This window comes from Euleptes europaea, chromosome 12 (assembly GCF_029931775.1).
Source record: "Euleptes europaea isolate rEulEur1 chromosome 12, rEulEur1.hap1, whole genome shotgun sequence".
NCBI classification, from domain to species: domain Eukaryota; kingdom Metazoa; phylum Chordata; class Lepidosauria; order Squamata; family Sphaerodactylidae; genus Euleptes; species Euleptes europaea.
Window position 1 is genome coordinate 23,716,047 of NC_079323.1, and position 21,102 is coordinate 23,737,148.

Consider the following 21,102-nt stretch of genomic DNA (forward strand, 5'->3'; position numbering starts at 1 on the left):
TGAAGAGAACAATACTTTGCACTCAGTTCTTACATATGAAGCGGCAGAGCCATCTGTTTGTATCAAATTAGTGTAATGCTAGAGGAGCCCAAACTTGGAGAGGGGGGGAACCTGTTGCTCAAGCTTCCTCTTTTAGATGCAATACATAGGGAATTTGCTTGGAAAATTATACATAAATTATAGACCATTTCTTACTTGATTTGAGCTGTGAGCCACAAAAATAACTTCACCTGGTGAAGACCTCTACCCTTCACACTCTCTGGAATACGTGGAAGTGTTAGAAGTCATACAACTTTGTACGAACACTAGGTGCCATCAAGTCCCAACCAACTCATAGCGACCGTAGAACCGTGGGTTTTTCAAGGTAAGAGATGAGCAGAGGTAGTTGGCCATTGCTGACTTCTGCATAGCAGCCTCAGTCTTCCTTTGTGGTCTCCCACCTGAGTACTAGCCGTGGCCAACCAGTCTGTCAGTGTGTGTGTCTTGGACTCCTGTTCTGAAACATCTGATCAGCATCTAGGGTTCCCAGATCAGCACGCTTCCTTGTCAAACAAGAGGATTGGGGCTTTCTGTCTTGTACATGGGCTTCTCAAAGCTCATTTGTTAGATCTTGCCTTCATGTTTCCTAAGCCCTCTCTCTGCTTCTGCAGTCCAAAACATTGGGTTTTGAGACTTTGATACGATTCTGTTGGGGGCAGGCAAAGAGGAACAGACAATAGAGTTGAAAATGTCATAGGCTCACCCAAGCCCTTTTGCTATTAAGCAAGTAATTTCTTCTCTCTTTGACGATAACGTTTTTGGTAGTTTGACAAAAACTTTCCTTGTATTGTGTTAAAACTTCCATCTTCTGGTACATGCCTCTTCAATTTTTCCCATTGTTTAAGAAGGATGTCACTGTCTAACCCTTTAACACAGTATCTGGCTGATGCATGTACCCCATTCTTTGAATAACTTGGTGACTCCAGGTGAATGTGTCGATTGCCTTTACTTGAAGTCTACTATTTGAGGGGGCATGAAAGCTGTGGTGATAGATTAGTGGCAGCGGTGGTTTTCCTATATGTAAGTCATCGTTTGAAAGTTATTCAATGAACAGCATCTTCATGTAGAGGCTCAGCCAGCTACTGATTGAAGAAGGATCCCTCAGTTGCCCTAACAAGAAAAAACCGTGGATTTAGTAGCTCATCATGAATTTATGATCCTTGATCTTCTAACACATTGTGGCCATATGGTACTTTAAGGAAACTTGTTTCATGTTTGTGCCTCAAACTAAGCCTGGTATATTTCCCAAGACACTTCTGTGACACAAAGACCAATCACCCAGACAAAACACTGCAGTCTCAAGCAAAGCGTGGAAAACAACTTTATTGGAAAGTTTTAGAAAACCTGTGTTCAAATCGCTCAAAAAGTTAAGGTGCAGGTAATAAAATTTATTTACATACTGTAATCTATAGGACAAGAATTTCAAAATTCCAGTTTTTTTAAAAGTTCATTAAACGCATTATATGGAAATATAAATACTTTTATATACAGTTGCTAATGCCCAGCTTAAAGATGCGCAAACCTGTTCTTAGCTTCATAGTTTTCAACAGGTGTACTGTATTGGAAGAACTGGTTAGTACTGCTGTTTGTATATAGAAAGACCAAAGACTGCAGACCTTCAATTGCATAAAGGGAAATCATTCTCCAATACTCCTGTTACTGCACCCAACATGTTCTATTGGCCCTGAGTGAGTTGTGTCCAAGTCCCATTGACTAACCCCACTTCTTTCCATGGGAGTTTATCTTGACTGACTGTAGCTGAGATGGAGTAGCTGTATTTAGCTGCTTTTCTAGATCACAGGAAGCTGCCTTATACTGAATCAGTCCCTTGGTCCATCAAAGTCAGTATTGTCTACTCAGACCGGCAGCGGCTGTCTGGGATCTCAGGCAGAGGTCTTTCACATCACCCACTTGACTAGTCCTTTTAACTGGAGAGCCCAGGGATCGAACCTGGGACCTTCTGTATGCCAAGCAGATGCTATACCACTGAGCCACAGCCACTCCCCAGATCAAACATCTCAGTGGCCTTGCCTTTAAACAGTCACTTTGGTTCACTAATATACATTCCATAAAAGCTTGCATGTAGCCTAAATGAACCCTTGCAGCATATTCTTGGCATTAAAGGTTGTTGGGTTTTTTTTTTAGAGCAGCAGAATAATAGATGCAGCAGCTGTTTTAGCCAAAGTTTCCCTGGTCTCCCCATCCTTTTTAGGGCTGTCGACTGCCTCTAAAAGAAATGTCCTGTCCCCTTTGTAGAGGCTTAATGAGATGTTATTTACCAAGTGATGTAATGTATCCCCATGCCATGAAAAGCCTCAGCTGCCCATTTCCATGTATTTAAGTCTCTACGAAAAAGACATGACATGTTTTCTCTAGGCTTGTGGGCAACACTACATCCTGTATGTACAGTTGCAACAGTGCATTTATGCGGTTTACCCTAAATTAGCACTTCCTGCTGTGATATCTTTTGCAGCTAGAATACAAAAGCTAAATATAGCTTGTGTACAGAATTGTATGCTTTAAAAGGAGTCTACCATGGAAATCCTCATTCTGTAGTCTGTATGGTTTAGGCATATTCTTTAGCTGTTCCACCCCTTTCCAGTGCAAATCTTCTTCGTCTTGACTTTGTGTCTTGACATTCCATTTGATGTTGTCTGCAAACTTTCAAGCCTGTATTTGCAGCCCATAAGGGGCAAAGAACTTAGCTTAAAAGAGGGGAGAAATGACAACTGAAATTCCCTGGCTGCAGATAATACTTAGGGCATGTCTATGGCCTGTATTTAATAGTCACTTTTTCTCCCCTGGGAATTGTACTTCTGCAGTGGGTATAAGAAATTTCAGCAATCTTGTTGATGTATAATTTCCAGATTTTAGGCAGGCAACAAAAGGGTTGTAAAGCCAGTATGTTTTTTTAGTGCGGCTCTACCTCCTGAGCCCATACTGTAGAACTCTCTCTGTCTAATATCTTCATCTTTGTACTTCTCCATGATTGCTGGTTGAATAGCTTTTGCAGGTTTTTGTAGCATTTCAAGCTGTGCCCCTTTCAAAGCTGAATCCAGCTCCAAGAAGTATGGCTGCAACAGAGATGCAAGAGACTGCTGAGTTGAATCAACCGGAAAACGCCTGTGACTTCTCCCACTGCTTCCTCTGCCCTGAACACCATTTAAGCTGCTTTAAAAGTTGTTTTAAATATTAGCAGGATGTAAGAGAATCGGTACATGTCTACATGAATACTCATGTAGATTCTGGTGGGGGGAGGGAGCAGGAGAAATATATCTCTTGGGAATGGAATTAATAAGTGTGGAAACTACTTGTGACCTGATCTAGTAAATTTCCCTGCTCTGTTCACATGTATGGGAGCAGGGAAGAATTCAGTAGTAGGAATTCAGGGAAACGGGAAACAGAGACTTCTTCTGCAGAACGGAGCACCCTCTTTCCCTAGTGCATTTATACAAGTATCAAGCTGCTAAGACTGGATCAGAGCTGGTGCCACAGCAAGAAGGGGGTGCATGAGTGTTGTTCTGTTGCTCACTTGAAAAAAAATTACTGGTGAAGGGAGCAGCAGCAAACCCGTTTAAATGGTGGGGATGAAGCGGGACTAATCAGGCAAAGCGCAGCTGCTCTTCAGTTGCCAATGCTTAGAGTTCCCTGCTAAACAGGTGGTGTGGAATACCGAACCACAGAATTACAGGTGGGAGCATCGTTGATGTGGCTACAGCTGAAACTGTATAAGTTTTGTTTAGTGCCGTCCGTAAACACCGAGTCTTTGCTTCTGCTGGCAGAGAGGAGGCTGTAAATAAAAGCAAATTCCCTTTAGATACATGATAAATGTTCGATATAGATTCCTAGCCGCTAGTTTTATGAGCATGCAATGACTTAAAAAAAAACACTTCTATGCCAGGTTTATAGATACCTAAGAAGATTTAAAAATTGGAAAAAAAACAAAATTGATTTAGAGGTTCAATAAAATGAGCAAAAGTCTACAAGGAGCAGCATTTTCAGGGTGCTTTTTGTGCTCAGCAGGAGCAGGGAGGTGAGAAAGTCATGCTTGCTGATGTGAATCATATGAAATGTGGTTCACATATAGAATTTGGAGGGGTGTGCTGTATTGCCTTCTCTTTACGGGCATTCTGTTTAGGTGTCATGGTTAACACCTATGGATAAATCAATTGTCGGAGAGAGAACCCCTTGAAGAATGGGGTTTGCTTCAGAAGTTAATCCAGGGTCCCAGACTAACAGCAAAAATTATTATCATTAATTATTTTATTCTATTTGTACCCCACCCTTTCCCAACAAGCCGGGCTAAGGGCTAACAACAGATGAATAATATATATAAAATTTTATAATGTACATTTTAAAACCATTTAGTCAATCTAGCTAAAACACATACCCTATTCTGTATCTTGATGGCACCACAAAATGTAATTTAATTACCCTGCCATCTAAGGAGGGGGATTCCCACATGGTGGCAAGCCAAGAAGGTGAAATGTGTGTATGCACAAAAATATTTTAATATATTAATCTTAAAGGCATCCTGTTCAACAGAGCTTCTGTCCGAAATGTTGAAGAGTTACTATTGTTATGCATGACCACTTCCTGACATTTTGTGGTTGGTTTTGCCTCTTGTGGCAGCCATTTTCTTGTCGTACCCAACACCCGGGGTCAGAATTCCAAAAGTATTCACAGGGTCAAGAAGCTTGGGGGCCTCTGGTCTAAACCATAGCTTACTTACCTTGTGAATAAATCCTGCTCATTTTGTATGTGAGGACTTAGCAGACACTGTGTGAGACCAGTGAACCTGAGACACCATCACAAAGTCTGCATGTAAAAAATAAAGTAGTAAAAAGATACCAGTCCAGAAACTAGGCTTGCCAGGTCCCTCTTTGCCACCAGCAGGAGGTTTTGGGGGCAGAGCCTGAGGAAGGCGGAGTTTGGGGAGGGGAGGGACTGCAATGCTGTGTCCAATTGCCAAAGCGGCCATTTCCTTTAGGGGAACTGATCTCTATTGGCTGGAGAACAGTTATAATAGCAGGAGATCTCCAGCTAGTACCTGAAGGTTGGTTTCCCTACCAGAAACCCTGGATAAGCCATAGGGACCCTGGATTGTCATGATGAATGCGAGTTACCAAGATGGGTTGGTTACTATTGGGCATTGTGAGGATTGTTTCTATATTTTTGCTGCAGTGTTGCTGTTGCAAATAAAAAAACACCTTTGCATAGTAGGGCTTCTGGACAGCTGCTAGGTCTGGTGCCAACTCCAACGCACTTGGCATCCCAACTAATTTCAAGGTTACTGTGGACCAAATGTTTAGATAAACACAACCTAAGAATGTGTTTGCACTGGTTGTTTTCTTACAATCTGTTCTTACTACAGAGATGAACAACATATAGGCTGCCAACTTGGAAGGCTTTAAGAGGGGAGTGGGCATATTCATGGAGGAGAGAGGTATTCATGGCTATTATTTAAAATGCATACTGGTCATGATGCATACCTATTCCCTCCAGTATCAGAGGAGTCTATTGACTCATTAGCTCATGCCCTTTTGGAATGCCGCTTCTACGAGGAACTTCGATTGCACTATATTTTCCCCCTTTTAACATACAAATGCAATGCCTCTGTGACTGACATAATGTCTTTTTTACTAAGCGATAGGGACCCCAAGGCTACATTGTCAGTGGCCAGATTTGTTTCAGTCCTTATATCCCTCCAACACTAGATATATGCTGCTCAAGATGATCAAGGAGTTTCTAAGGGATAAAAGGAAAGGAAAAGGAAAGTATCAGAGGTGCAGGCCTGTTATATTAGGTGCTGTGGAACATGGACAAGATGGTGCTGCTTCAGTCGTCTTGTTTGTGGTTTCCTAGAGGCACCTGGTTGGCCACTGTGTGATCAGACTGCTGGACTTGATGGGCCTTGGTCTGATCCAGCAGGGCCTTTCTTATGTTCTTATAGGCGCATCTTTGAAACACACACTTTTTTTTCTCCTTTAAAATAGTAACACAGCAGGAAGCCTAGTTTCCAAAAGTGAAACCAAGTGGAGGCTGAAGGGCAAAACCCATTTTCTGTACCCCACACAGCCCCAAATCAAGGTTGCACGAGTCACCAATTTGCATTTAATGGATGGTATGAGATGCAGGATCTTCAACTAATCTGTTTAAACCCTAAGTGTTGGGTTTTAAACCATGGAATTTAGGGACAAGGCTTGATGATATCATGGGGTAGGACTTGATGATGTCATCGTTTCATAATGTGTTCCTGTTAGTTCCTGACAAGGTCGATTCTGGCCTGGGTAACTGTCTAATTACTGCACCCCTGTTATACTACCTCTTCCCAGTACATTCCACACTGTCTCAATTCCCATCCTGGTCCAAAACCGAAAGGGTGACCTAAAGCCCCATCACACTGGCTGGCTGTTTGTTTTACCACCGCATATACATGCTAATTAGAGTAGACAACATTGATCCTGGTAGGCTAGTAGTGTGACAGAGCCTATAAGGCAGGTTCATAGATAGTGTACTGTACAGCCCTTTTCTATTTCATCTTCCTTGCAGCAGAGATTAGCACACTTTTAACATGGCTGTCCCATTTGTATCCCTTTTTAAAAATATTTGGAAATGTCTCAGTGTACAGACAGCACTACACTGGAGTAACACCTTTTCACCTACCTACTTTAACAAAGAGGAGCCTTCGAACAACTACTGAGATTCTGAGATATTTAGAAATATATATGATAGTGTACATTGAGTTTGAAGGACAAAATTTAAATGGGGATTGATATAAACAATTATTTGAACAAAACCAAGAGATGGGGAGGGGGGATTACATGAACTGCAGAAGGAAGGTAAAAACAGATGCCTATCCAAGGTAATGTTCCAACGAGCCACTGGTGCTCCAGCTAAATAGTTTGTAAATGAACAGTGTAGCCTGACTTGCATATCCAAAGAGTGCTTGCTTTTGTTTGCTGCCTGTCCATGTGAAACGCTTGAGCCGTTCTGAAGGCAGCACCAGCCCACTGTCTGTTCGGTAACCCTGAAAGAGAAAAAGGTAATACTAATGCAGTTCCATTCTTTGGAATCAGTGGGTTATAGATCAAGTCAAGCCTGAACTGCCCCTAGAAGCTAAAATGACTAAACCGAAGCTATCGTACTTTGGTCACATTATGAGAAGACAAGAGTCACTGGAAAAGAGGAAGACCCGACAAGAGATGGATTGACTCTATAAAGGAAGCCACAGCCTTCAGTTTGCAAGACCTGAACAAGGCTGTTAAAGGTAGGATGTTTTGGAGTACATTGATTCATAGGGTCACCATGAGTCAGAAGCGACTTGACAGCACTTAACACACACAACTGAGCAGAATTTAACAAAATCAAAATGCATTTTTACCACGGCTAAAGAGAGCCATCTTTCTTGTAAACAGTACGTGGTAAAAAGTGCTGTCAAGTCACAGCTGACTTATTGTGTAAGGTTTTCAAGGCAAGAGACGTTCAGAGGTGGTTTGCCATTGCCTGCCTCCATGTGGGCTGAGAGTCAATCCATCTCTTGTTGGGTCTTTCTCTTTTCCTGCTGCCTTCAACTTTTCCTAGCATGATTGTCTTTTCCAGTGACTCTTGTCTGCTCAGTTGGATTACTTTAATTCACCGTATTTGTATTTTGTAATCAAATGGGACTGAACATCTTATTCACAAACAGGACTGGGACTTTTTATGGCTGGGAGCAAGAACTAAACAGGACTGGGACTTTTTATGGCTGGGAGCAAGAACTACGGCTATGGTCACCAAGCACAGAAGAACGTAAAGCCCCTGACCCATCTTGATTCCTGAGCGCATGCTTTTCTCCCCTATAAATGAATGGTTGCCGTTCACTCATATGAAAAAAAAGATTAAAGCACTGCACTAACGTACACTGGAAGCACAAGCCAAATCCACTGCCTCTGCCTAACACTGGCAACTAAGCCCTGCCTGAAGAGCATACAGTGTTGGATGTGCAACATATTGCCTCCTTCCAGCTCCCTGCAGCATAAAAGCCTTCATATAAATCAGGGGTTCCCAAAGTGGGCAGTACCACCCCCTGGGGGGCGGTGGGATTACCTAGGGGGCCACTAAGAGGCAAGGGGGCAGCAGGGGGGCATTAGAGGTGGGCCGCTTCCACTGTGCTGTTCACTAATTTACTGGTACAAAAATAGACACTTCTGTGTATACAATAGTGGAACCAAAATTCACACTGAAAACATGTTCCAATCAATTTAAATATAATTGCATTATAATGCAAAAGTCATATCAAAGCACTGGTCATAAATTACAAAGTCACATAAACTATTCACAAGTAAGTGCATACAAACAGGGAAGTGTGCAATCTTGATTAATAAATATAGGTAAGTAAACACATCACCATATCTATAATAATTTTAACAATATTTTTTCTTCTTTAGCAACAATATATTCATCAGAAGTCAGACAGGTAAGGAAGACGGCCGTTTCATTCTTCATCAGTTCCTCAACCTTAATCTTTTCACTTGATATGTATTTCTTTTTTTAATCTTATAAGCACAAGTTTAAACTCCCCATGGGTAGAAGACTTATCCTTCTGCCTAACCAGATATCTTTCTGGGAACCTCTGAAATGGACTGAATATACTAGCCTGGTTAGGCAGAAGGATCAGTCTTCTACCCATGGGGAGTTTAAACTTGTGCTTATAAGATATACATATCAAGTGAAGAGAATACATATCAAGTGAAAAGATTAAGGTTGAGGAACGGATGAAGAACGAAACAGCCGTCTTCCTCACCTGTCTGACTTCTGATGAATATATTGTTGCTAAAGAAGAAAAAATATTGTTAAAATTATTATAGATATGGTGATGTGTTTACTTACCTATATTTATTAATCAAGATTGCACACTTCCCTGTTTGTATGCACTTACTTGTGAATAGTTTATGTGACTTTGTAATTTATGACCAGTGCTTTGATATGACTTTTGCATTATGATGGAATTATATTGGAACTGCTTGGAACATATGTTTTCTGTGTGAATTTTGGTTCACTAATTTACAACATTCCTTTGAAATGTGGTGTTGGAGGAGAGTGTTACGGATTCCGTGGACTGCCAAAAAAACAAATCAGTGGGTTATAGATCAAATCAAGCCTGAACTGACCCTAGAAGCTAAAATGACTAAACTGAGGCTGTCGTATTTTGGTCACGTCATGAGACGACAAGAGTCACTGGAAAAGACCGTCATGTTAGGAAAAGTAGAGGGCAGCAGGAAAAAGGAAGACCCAACAAGAGATGGATTGACTCAATAAAGGAAGCCACAGCCTTCAATTTGCAAGATCTGAGCAAGGCTGTCAAAGATAGGACATTTTGGAGGACTTTCATTCATAGGGTCGCCATGAGTCGGAAGCGACTTGACGGCACTTAACACACACACAATTTACAACAGATCAAGCCATGGCACCATGCTGGCAAATTTGGTGGAAACTATCAGAATTTTTATCCAGACTTTGAAGAGCTGGTAACACTGGATCAAGTTCATCAGTTTGTTGATCAAATTAAAACTTTTTAGTTGAAATTTAATTTTGAATAGAAGTGCAATTAATTGTTACTGTTTTGAAATGTTATTGTTATTATCTTCTTTAGTGAGTCATACAAACTCCTCTTTTGGATAATGCTTTTTATAGGATAGGGTAGGGGGCGCTGGGGTTGAGTTTGTGGAACCAAGGGGGCGGTGGCCCGAAAAGTTTGGGAACCACTGATATATATGAACAAATGAGAGGAAAAACCCCAGAAGTGGCTCATAAAAATATAAACGATTTTAGAGATGCCTTACATCAAGTCCCGATCTTTCCTTGGGTGACAGCTCCTCAAAGGTCTTGATTCTCTGTGGTGGTTTCATTTTGAAGACATTAATGTATCTTCTGAAAACAAGAGGTGGAGGGAAAAGCTTGTAAGACAATTTAAGAATCAGTCATCTATGGGTAAAAAAACAACATTGCTGCTAGCTTTGTATTCTCCCTGCTTATGGACACCTGCATGCTCCTGAAAAGACCAATATGTTACTATGTATATAACTTTACATATCTTATGCTAAAGAGGGAAGAATGGAAACGGCCTGCATTTGAAACCATGAATGCCTTCATTGTACTGATTACGGTTCCCATTTGCCTGTTTATGGTGGGAGACCTCCAGATAATTGCAGCCCTTACCCGCTGATGCTCACCTGATCAGTAGGCAGAAACTTGGGTTGAAGTGGGGGCATGATTGTCCTGGGGAGAAAAATTAAAAAGAAAGAAAATAAGGCCTCCAAAGAGTTCCTGGAGATTCGTAGAGCTACCCATAAATGATAAGGGTAGCTTTAGGAATCACCAAAATTCTATGGTCAGAACTTCCTGTAAGTAGACGAGGCCTTGTTTTTCTTTTTAGTTTTTCTGCTCCCCCCAACCCTTCCACCAGTTGCCAGGCATTGCTTGGCAACCCCAGTACTGATGCTGTAGAGCTACTGTTGCCAATAGAACTTGATCTTGGCATGTGGCCATCTTCATGTCCTGCTTGTGAGCTTATAGGGTCATCTGGTCAGAGTAAATTGCCGGTGGATTACACATTAGATTCAATGCTCCCTGTCCACAAAGAATCGTGATTTACTGAACATTCTTTTTGAGGCTTCATATAAAATAAATTATTGATATCACATTGTTTTAGAGAGATCTTTACCTTGTCAATCAAACACCCTCCTCCTAAAAATGACAATAAATACCTTACTGATAGGGTTGCCAACCTCCAGGTACTAGCTGGAGATCTTCTGCTATTACAACTAATCTCCAGCTGATAGAGATCTGTTCACCTGAAGAAAATGGCCGCTTTGGCAATTGAACTCTATGGCATTGAAGTCCCTCCCCTCCCCAAACCCCACCCTCCTCAGGCTCTGCCCCCAAACCCTCCCACCAGTAGCGAAGAGGGACCTGGCAACCCTACTTACTGAGGATCCTGACTTTGTATTGCCTGCCTAGGACTGTACAATAGTGGTTGGGGTAGTAGTAATGGTGATGATTTACAAGGGGGGACCCTTGAGGACTCATGGGTCCCCCCCTACCTGATTACCTGCCTCAGCCTATCTTCATTTTCTCTACTTCTGTCCCTGTCACATAGGGTTGCCAGCTCTGGGTTGGGAAATACCTGGAGGTTTGGGGGGCAGAGCTGCAGGTTACATTTCCCTATGAATACGCTTGCCAGGTCCCCCTTGGCCACCGGAGGGAGGTTTTGGGGGCAGAGCCTGAGGAGGGCAGGTTTGGGGAGGGGAGGGACTTCAATGCCATAGAGTCCAATTGCCAAAGTGGTCATTTTCTCCAGGTGAACTGATTTCTATCGGCTGGAGATCAGTTGTAGTAGCAGGAGATCTCCACCTACTACCTGGAGGTTGGCAACCCTACTAGTACTACTGTTCTCTCCACCACTGCCACCCATTCACTAGTACTCTCCCTTTTAGAAGGAAAGAGCAGATGACCAAAGAAGCACTGAAGGAACTAAAGAAGAGGAGCAGTTGCTGGCACCTGTTCACTCACCTGCCCTGGCCCTTTCTTTGTGGGAGATAGTTGTAAGAAGGAGGAGGGCACAATGAAAGTGTCTTGACTCTCTTCAGAAGAGAGTTTCTGGATCTAATACTATTATCAAGGGCATGAACAAAAATGTATACACAACAGGCTAGCATTAATTTGTGAAAGGTCACCTTGACAAATTTCCAGTCACACTGAGGTCAGATTTTAATAATCTGAGATTTAAAATCTTTGTCTCAAGTAGCACAGGAGATGAAGCCTAGAACCTACAATCTATTTAATCCAGAGTGGTTCTACTGAACTGGATGTCTTAGGATCTGGTGTTAAAACTGTTATACGTTATAGTCAATGTATCTTGGCTGAAGATTTTGAAAAGACTGTCTGCAATTATCTGGACAATTAGCTTATACGCTTCCTTCACTGGCTTTTCTTCAGAAGGAAGGCCTTGCATAAAGATTGGGAGTACATTCATCACGGCTTGTTATCAACCGAACATTTAGTTGAACATTTGTTATTGTTGGCTGAAGAAACAGATTGTTTGTACCAGACTGCCCTACCACCTTCACCTGTTCCAATTTAAATTTATTAATATGGTCGACTCACCAATCACGTGCCAGTACATCAACATTTCCAGACTCAATAGTTTTGCACAGCAGAATCACAGACTGCCCGTACATATAAAGGTGTAAGATCAATAAAAGCAACCCCTGGTTAAAATTATCATCCTAAAATTGATAAAATATGCAGAACTTTATTAGAAAATGATTGTTAGAATATTTTACAATTTTAATAGCAACAGCGCAGAACCTGGTGGTTTGGAGCGCAGTTTGGTCTTCTCCTAATAGGAGCTTCTTTGCCAAAAGCTCACTGACTAACTCCACCTGTTCTTTTTTGCTTCCCAGTTGCCTCAGCAAGGCTTGTGTTAAGTAGACCTTTATTTTTCACTCAGCCTCTTGTGTAAGGCTTGTGATAAGTGGACCCTATTTATTCTTATGCTGCATGGGTCCACATAGTGTTTTATAATGATGTAATTTGATTTGTTTCATTCTCATGACTATTTAAAAGGTAAAGGTCCCTTGGGCAAGCACCAGGTCATTCCTGACCCATGGGGTGAAGTCACATCCCGACTTTTCCTAGGCAGACTTTGTTTACTGGGTGGTTTGCCAGTGCCTTCCCCAGTCATCTTCCCTTTACCCCCAGCAAGCTGGGTACTCATTTTACCAACTTCGGAAGGATGGAAGGCTGAGTCAACCCTCAGCTGACTACCTAAAATGAACTTTCGTTGGGATCGAACTCAGGTCGTGAGCAGAGCTTTTGACTGCAGTACTGCAGCTTCCCACTCTGCACCACGAGGCTCTCATGACTATTTCCATAGTTACAAATATTCAAAATAATATATATATATTATATAAACCTAATTTAGGTATTATTTTGGCTTGTTATGCTGGTTGTTTGGTTTCTCGGTTTAAGCTGGTCCAAAATGCTACAGTAAAAATGATCAGTTTGCTATTTTCTGCATCATTCTAGGGATTGTGCTGCAACTTATTCTACCTCCCATCAATCATCTGCACATAAAATATTTCAGTAATTTTTGTCTTACCCAGAATTTTCAGTGTGCCCATAATTCAAGGATGGTGCTGATTCATCTTCCTTCCTCTGAGGAACAGAGGAGGTGGAACAATCAGATCCACAATCCACTGATAAAATATTCAGGGGGATATAGTCTTTGCCATCCTGTAAAGATAAAGATATAAAATATGTCATATGAATACAGGAACAGTGCAGACATAATAAAGAGCACACATATATCACTGTCATAAAGTAGGTTAAAATGTTTCATTTACCTATTTTTAGCCTAATCCTCCTCCTAGAGAAGCTGAAGCTATAGGATTTAAGCTAGCTTTGCCCTGGTCTTAGCTAGGACCTGTGTGTTTTGTGTGTTAAGTGTGTGTTAAGTGTTGTCAAGTAACTTCCGACTCATGGTGACCCTATAAATCAGTATCCTCCAAAACATCCTCTCGTTAACAGCCTTGCTCAGTTCTTGCAAGAGTGTTCTTCAGAGGACCTACACATTCCCAATAATCACATAGTACAGTCCTGATCAGACTACACGTCTTCAGATGGTATTGACGGTTTAAATGCTCCCCAACTTCACACACTTTCTACTTTCCAGAGGTAGGAACTTGGATTTATTTACTTAATTACTCATAGAGCAATGTCGTATGGTTTTCCACCTGCAGGCTGAAGTGATACTATTTCAACAGAGCTGCACCACGTGACTGCTCTGAACAGGGGCAGCCTTAGTGATCCTGGGGCCCACGGCAAAAGTCCAGGATGGGACCCAGAATCACTGCCACTACCCCACATCTCCCCTGCCCCCCACACCAGGGACTATAGGGTTGCCAGGTCTCTCTTCGCCACTGGGGGGGGGAGGTTTTGGGGGCGGAGCCTGAGGAGGGCATGGTTTGGGGAGGGGGAGGGACTTCAATGTCATAGAGTCCAACCCTAAGGGACTAGCAAGGGGAAATTCTCACCCCAGGTGAGTAGGCAAGCCCCAGACATGGAAAGCTTGACTGGCTGTCACCACAATCAGGCAGAATCAAGCCCCAAAACAGGCTGAGCATAAGTGGTGGTGGTGGTGGTGGGAGGAGCTTGCTGTTCTTCTTTTCTCCTCCCTGCCAGCGGGTGGGTGGTTGGGCAGCTGCCCCTTTTGCCCATTGGCCATAACTGCCCCTGATTCTGAATGTGGTTGAGCACTTAATGGGATCAAGTGTGCAGAGGCTGATGCAGGCAGATCATACAGGCAAAGGTGGCTTATCAGACCCTGCCAAAAGCTCCAAGAGATGACCTATAGCAGTAGTTCTTGACCTTTAATTGGCTAAAGCTTCCTGGGCAGGAGCTATCTGAGTTCTAGATGCAATACAGCAAACATAAAACATCCAAGGCCAAAGCTTATGCAATATAAAGGTTAGTATGTCAATACAAAATGTGTATATATTTATTACAGGCTAAAACCAATAACATATATAAGGCCCTGAAATAACCTACCAAACCAACATGCTCATGTAAACATACAACACAAATGGATATAAAATCACAAAATTTGACTTTGACCAGACCAAATGCAGATGTCCTCCGGAGACTGAAGAGGAGAGAAACATTTGGGATTTTTACTTGCTCCTTGTGGGTTGAATGACCAAATAGATTGGATGTTTTCCATGAGGTTATGGATTAGGATGTCTTTTGATTTGTATCTCTGCAGTGTGTATGTCGTTTAAGCCCCATCCTTCACAAGCAATGGTTGCAACCAATAATTAGATGATTCAGCTTTTTTCCCTTTAACTTCAGGCTCCCCCTTGGTTAGATTGCATCAGCCAGATGGCATCAATCCTTAACTTTGTATATAGAGGAAGTGTTAAATGTACTGTAGACTTTAATACTTTATAGTTACTCCAGACTTTGAGACATCTTTCTGACGTTGAGATTTTGACCTGTTTGGTCTGGTAAAAGTCAAATTTTGTGATTTTGGTTTGGTAGGCTATTGCAGGGCCTTATATATGTTATTGATTTAGCCTGTAATAAACATATACATATTTTGTATTGACATAACCTTTATATTGTATAACCTTTGGCCATGGATGTTGATTTTTTTCTTGACCTTTGGGTACTTAATTCTGTTGCTTTTAGAGTTAAGGTTTTTTCCCCCCTTTGATATTGGTGTAGCAATACAGCAAACACCTAGAGGTGGTAAATAGAGTGCTTACAACTTTATTATTTTATTTTCACTGTAACCAACGAACATTTCCTTGAACAGCAGGTATGATGTGCAGTTGTCATTGCATGGTTACAAGAATAACAATAAGGTGCGTGCTCCCAGCTTGTTATTCTCAAATTGTTCATAAACACCCTTATGAATCCCAGGAGTTAACAGACAATAGAAGGGTCTCCCAAATACACCCTAACAACTGTTGTTGCACCTCACTGAATGGATTATAATAATTCTAGTAGTTGATATATGGGAACCATGTTTGTACACAATTCTGTGGTGACCATACTTTACATATTAACGTATACTTATAAATGGTGATCCTTTTCATAATAATTATGTATCATACCTTATGCCACCACTGATGGAATTTTTGTTGTTTCCAGACAAACCAGTATTATTCTGGCGGCAATAATTAGATATTGTAACAGAACTTCAAGCTGAATTTTCAAACCGAGAGGAGCCTTCCCTAATAGGTAGGGCACTAGTGTTAAAACAAAGGTATAACCCAAGATATTTACTATCACTTTAAGTATTACATTCCAGAACTTCTGTACTGATGCACAAGTCCCCCAAAGGTTTTTTTTAAAAAAAGGTGCTTGACATAAATCTGATTCTCCTGAAATCTTAGCAAAACTTTATTACTCACCTGTTGCACATTCGCCTGCAGTAGGTCTCCTAATCTTTTCACCAGCTCTGAGAATCTTGGCCTTTCATTGGGATCACTTTGCCAGCAGTCCAGCATGATCTGATATCTGCCCAAAGCAAGTATCTCATGAGTCCTACTTCTTCCGTGGATTGTTTTATTTTTATTTCTTTATTTAAAACACTGGCCAGCCACCTTTCCACCCAACGTGAGGTCCCCAAGGCGCGCACGGTCGCTTTAGCCTCCTTTAATCCCTGTTTCAGACAGGATTCAGCCAGGATCAAACACATGCGTTTCGCCGAATGTGCGTTCGATCCTGGCTGAAACAGGGATTAAAGGAGGCTAAAGTGACCATGCGTTTTTACCCATATTGAGTGCGGCCGGTGGCACTCTTGTGGGTCCCAGACCATTCACTGAATACCAGTGCTGAAGATAATCACATCCTAGCAGGGACAGCTGGTAAGGGCTGTTCGATGATGGAATGCACTGCCTCAGAGGGTGGTGGAGTCCCCGTCTTTGGAGGTCTTTAAGCAGAGGCTGGATGGCCATCTGTCGGGAGTGCTTTGATTGTGAGATCCTGCATGGCGGGGGGAGGGTTGGGGTCACTGGGGATGTGGGGGGGAGGTAGTTGTTAATTTCCTGCATTGTGCAGGGTGTTGGACTAGATGACCCTGGTGGTCCCTTCCAACGCTATGATTCTGTGATTCTATGATTTATATATATATTGAAATCACATCTTCTATTTCATTGTTTTCATTAGATTTGGGCTCTGAGCCTAGAGCCTTGAGAGCATGGGATAAAGCCAGCAAATGATGACCAGAGGAGATATGATGAACACTTTTCAGATCCCTCTCTGTTAGCTGCCCTCTCCTTCCACATACAAACCTTCAAATATGTTTATTTGGAGGTTTTTAAGCAGAAGTTAGATGGCCATCTGACAGCAAGGCTGATTCTGTGAACTTAGGCAGATCTTGACAGGGAGGGCAGGAAGAGTTGTGTCAGTGTTTGGCTCTCGTGGCCCTTTCAGACATGCCCAGGGTAATGCCGATTGCCACGTTGGGGTCAGGAAGCAATTTTCCTCCAGGCCAGATTGGCCAGGGTTCCTGAAGGGGTTTTTTTGGGCCATCTTCTGGGCATGGAGTAGGGGTCACTGGGGTGTGTGGGGGGAAAGTAGTTGTGAATTTCCTGCATTGTTCAGGGGGTTGGACTAGATGACCCAGGAGGTCCCTTCCAACCCTGTGATTCTATGATTTAAACTCCATTGTAAAATGTTCAAGAAATGGAAGACAGTGTGAATTAATGGTTCAATTGCTTGACTACTCTTGTAGCTAGAAAAAATCTGTGCTGCATTAAAACCTAAAACCTGACTTTGGTGTAAGCCTGCGACCTCTTCTTTTCCATGCAGTGACTGTGACTCTGCTTACACCAGGCTTTCATGTATTTGAAAACTGCTATCACGTCTCTGCACCAGCCTGCTCTGCTATAGAATGGACATCAGCAGCTCCTCTTAGACCGCTTCATAGGTCTTTGATCCCAAAGCCTTGATAACCGTGGCTGCCCTTGATATAGCTAAGATTTTCTCCCCCTTTAGATTCCCAGCAAGACCCAGACCAGCCAATTTTTCCCAGTGGTTTTGTCTTCCTCAAGAAGATCCATAAATTCTTCTCACATGTCTGGGTTGGCTGAACACCGTGAAGTTAGAATACAGCGAGGAAACAGGATAGGAGCAGGGTTCAGACTCTGCACAAGCACATTTTTGGTATGTCTGGAATCTCAGCCCTGCAGTTTAAAAGGCCCACTTTGTGGCTGGGAACACAGCTCTGGAAGTTTGTGGGAAATGGGTGATGAAATCTTAGAAGCTGACAGGGGTGGAGGTGTCACATAGTCATACAGGAAGCAATGGGAAAGCAGGTTCCTGTTGGGGCTGCTTCCTGTTTTCAACATGTTTGGGGGTTTCTCAGTTATGTCACCCTTGGAAATCGCAATGCACCCCAGAAAGGAACAGCAACAAAAAAACACTTTAACAATTAGAGCGGGGGTCGGATGGGTGGGAGGGAATTAGCTCAGTTGTAGGCTCAGTTTTGCAGGCTCAATCATTGGCATCTCTGGTTATCCAGTAGCAGTTCTTAGAAATACCTTGGCCTTTGTAGAGGCACTACCAGTAAGAGAAGACGGCTCCAGGCTAAATGGACTCCTGAAAGGCCCCCTCCAGCATTATTCCCCAGGAAACGGGGGTATGCTTAGGGCTGGCAACCTCCAGGTAGAAGCTGGAGATCTCCAGCTATTACAACTGATCTCCAGCCAATACAGAGCAGTTCACCAGGAGAAAATGGCCACTTTGGCAATTGGACTCTATGGCATTGAAGTCCCTCCCCTTCCCAGACCCCGCCCTTTAGAAGAGCTAAGTGATCTAGAACCTAGATCTAGAAGAGCTAAATAATCTAGAATCTAGATCTTATTTTTCTCCTACTCTGACAGGCAGCAGCTTTCTAGGGTCTCAGCTCAAGGTCTTTCATGTCACCTACTACCTGATCCTTTTAACTGGACATGCCAGGGATTGAACCTGGAACCTTCCGCCTGCAAAGGCAGATGCTCTGCCACTGAGCCATGTCTCTCACCGTATGTACCTGAATTTCTCTGGCTCCTGGGCACTGTTCAGACACAAGACATATCTGGTAATATGTGTACTTGGGCAGGGCTTGAAGTGCATATGTTTTGCATTCAGGCAGTCTCAGTTTTAATCCTCAGCATGTCCAGTCAAAAGGTTCTCAGGTATCCAGGGCTGGGAAATACTTCTTGCCTGAATATTTGGAGAGCCACTGCTGGACAAATAGGGTTGGCAGGTTCCTCTTCGCCATTGGCGGGAGGTTTTTGGGGCGGAGGCTGAGGAGGGCGGGGTTTGGGGAGGGACTTCAATGCCACAGAGTCCAATTGCCAAAGCGGCCATTTTCTCCAGGTGAACTGATCTCTAACAGCTGGAGATCAGTTATAATAGCAGGAGATCTCCAGGAAGTACCTGGAGGTTGGCAACTCTATGAACAGAGTACACAGTTTTGGGCACAACAGATTGATTGATTGGATGTATAAATGAATATTTGTGAATATCAACGGCACCTCTACAGAGGAAAAAACAATTGGGGTTATTTGCGGCAAGCAGGGAACATGTTCAGCACTCACTTTCCTCTTCCGCCGGGCCCTAACCCCCACCCGCCTGCCCTCAGCAAATCTTTTGGGGATTTTGTTACATGCATGCAATGGTTTATTAGGGCTCACTCTAAAACAATGTTCTGCACCCTTACATTTCTGTTGTTGCAAAATCTGGGGCTTTCATTCGTACACCTTCTTTTAACTTGCTGAAAAAGTCTTCATCTATTTGAATACCTGGGTAAGGAGATGCACCTAAAAGAAAAGAAATTTGAATGTAATCATCTTACTCGCTGGTTGCTAACATTTGCTCACTTACAGCTACCAAAGCTGCTGATATCTCCTCTATAGGTAATAGCTCCATGTGTACCAATTCCCAAGGATATTATGAGAAAACTCGGAAAAAGAGTCCCCCCCCTCAATAATTAATGGGGGAAGCTTATAATTAGTGTCCCAAATACAATTTGAGCTGGACATCAGGGATTACCCGTTACTATCAAATATTCAGCATTCACAGATTCTGCCTAACTCAGATCCTCATACTATTTGTCTTGAAATCTCCTTCCTCTGAATTTTTGCCTAAGTCTATTCTTTTTGAGATTGGTGGACCCTTCTTTGAGATGGTGGGACACTTCAGCTTAGTGGACATCATTAATTTAAAATAAAACCCTTGTATTTTCTATATCCTTTCCTTGAGCTTAGATGTCCCTCTGGCCATCCTTTCCCAGGGTACTAAGAGTTAATGCATAGGCAAGAACTCCTCCCCCCACCCCCACCAGCAACATATCCTAGACTACCCAAAAGACTGTTTGTCTAAGGAACTGCATGCGAGGTCCGACTTCCTCTGTTGTTGTGTCTGTCTCTCCAACCATTCTTCTTTGATGAATGAAATTGTTGTTTCCTTTGCAGGATGGATTTTGTATCCGACATTTTGCATTTAAAAAATAATAATCCTCACTCAGCATTTTCATCCCAGATGCCATGCTCTGGCTCACGCTGAGACAATGCTCTTGGCATTTGTTTGCCTGTGAGCCCCATTGATCGGTGCAAGGAGGAAGCATCTGGGAATGGCAAAGGCCTGGCATTCTAGGATCCAAGGGGTTATCGTGGCTGGTTGTTATTGCCCCGGTACCCCCTTCCCCTCCTCCCACCCAAAGAGCTGTGGTCGACCACTGCAGTGCTGAGAATATCAATGCCTCCACAGAAGTTCTTGGGCTACTATTTGTTGTTGTTGATGATGTGATTTAGGGCTGTTTCTCTTCTGTTTTTTGTGTCCTTTAAGGTAAGCTGGAAAACGTTGTTAAAGCAGGCAGGAAATGCCATTGAAAAGGCAATATCTTCTGGGATCAAATCCTGAAATTCCTAAATTCTTAAAACTCTGCAAGTGAGATCATTATTACATATTCCCTTACTACTCTCAGGAAAAGATCTTTTATTATATAGAATATGAACATCCATCTGTGTGTGTAGGGAGGGGGTTGGCAGGAAAATCTGCACTGCCACACAGGGCAATAAGTTTACCCTTCATGCAATATCATTTGCTTACAGGACTTGTTATTTCAGACATACTTGGTATCACTAAAAAAACTAACAAACAAAGCACACATACCAATTCAGGGAAGGGAAGGGAAGTGGGGTAGCACAGACAGGAAATATGGGGCTCTAAATTGTGGTATGCTCTCCCCCTTCTTCCCACAACAACAAAACTCCCTGTAAGGTCATTTGAAAGGATCTGTGGTTTTATTAACTTCACTGCTATTTCTGACCGTAGAACAAAGTGCAGGATCAGGAAATTTAAAAGAAAAGAAGAAATAGATAATGTATACTCCACCCTATTCAGTAGGATCAGGGCATCTTGCAATAAAGTTCTTACACTTGAGTAACAATCACTGTAGCCATAGGCACATGATATTTGACATAAGACACAGAATTGCCAGTAATTACCATAAACTAAACAGGTATC

General features: G+C 42.5%; 1 protein-coding gene across 1 annotated transcript in view; it reads right to left on the bottom strand.

Annotated features, from left to right (window-relative positions):
• Positions 1-1,078: 1,078 nt before the first annotated feature.
• Positions 1,079-21,102, bottom strand: part of FLT1 (fms related receptor tyrosine kinase 1) — a 128,860-nt gene continuing 108,836 nt past the window's right edge. The window contains exons 24-31 of the mRNA XM_056858160.1: positions 19,295-19,394; positions 15,999-16,104; positions 13,184-13,317; positions 9,864-9,951; positions 6,957-7,069; positions 3,718-3,829; positions 2,966-3,113; positions 1,079-1,149 (exon numbers count right to left, since the gene is read on the bottom strand). Coding sequence (XP_056714138.1) covers positions 1,079-1,149; positions 2,966-3,113; positions 3,718-3,829; positions 6,957-7,069; positions 9,864-9,951; positions 13,184-13,317; positions 15,999-16,104; positions 19,295-19,394 — 872 coding nt within the window. The remainder of the gene's footprint in view (positions 1,150-2,965; positions 3,114-3,717; positions 3,830-6,956; positions 7,070-9,863; positions 9,952-13,183; positions 13,318-15,998; positions 16,105-19,294; positions 19,395-21,102) is intronic.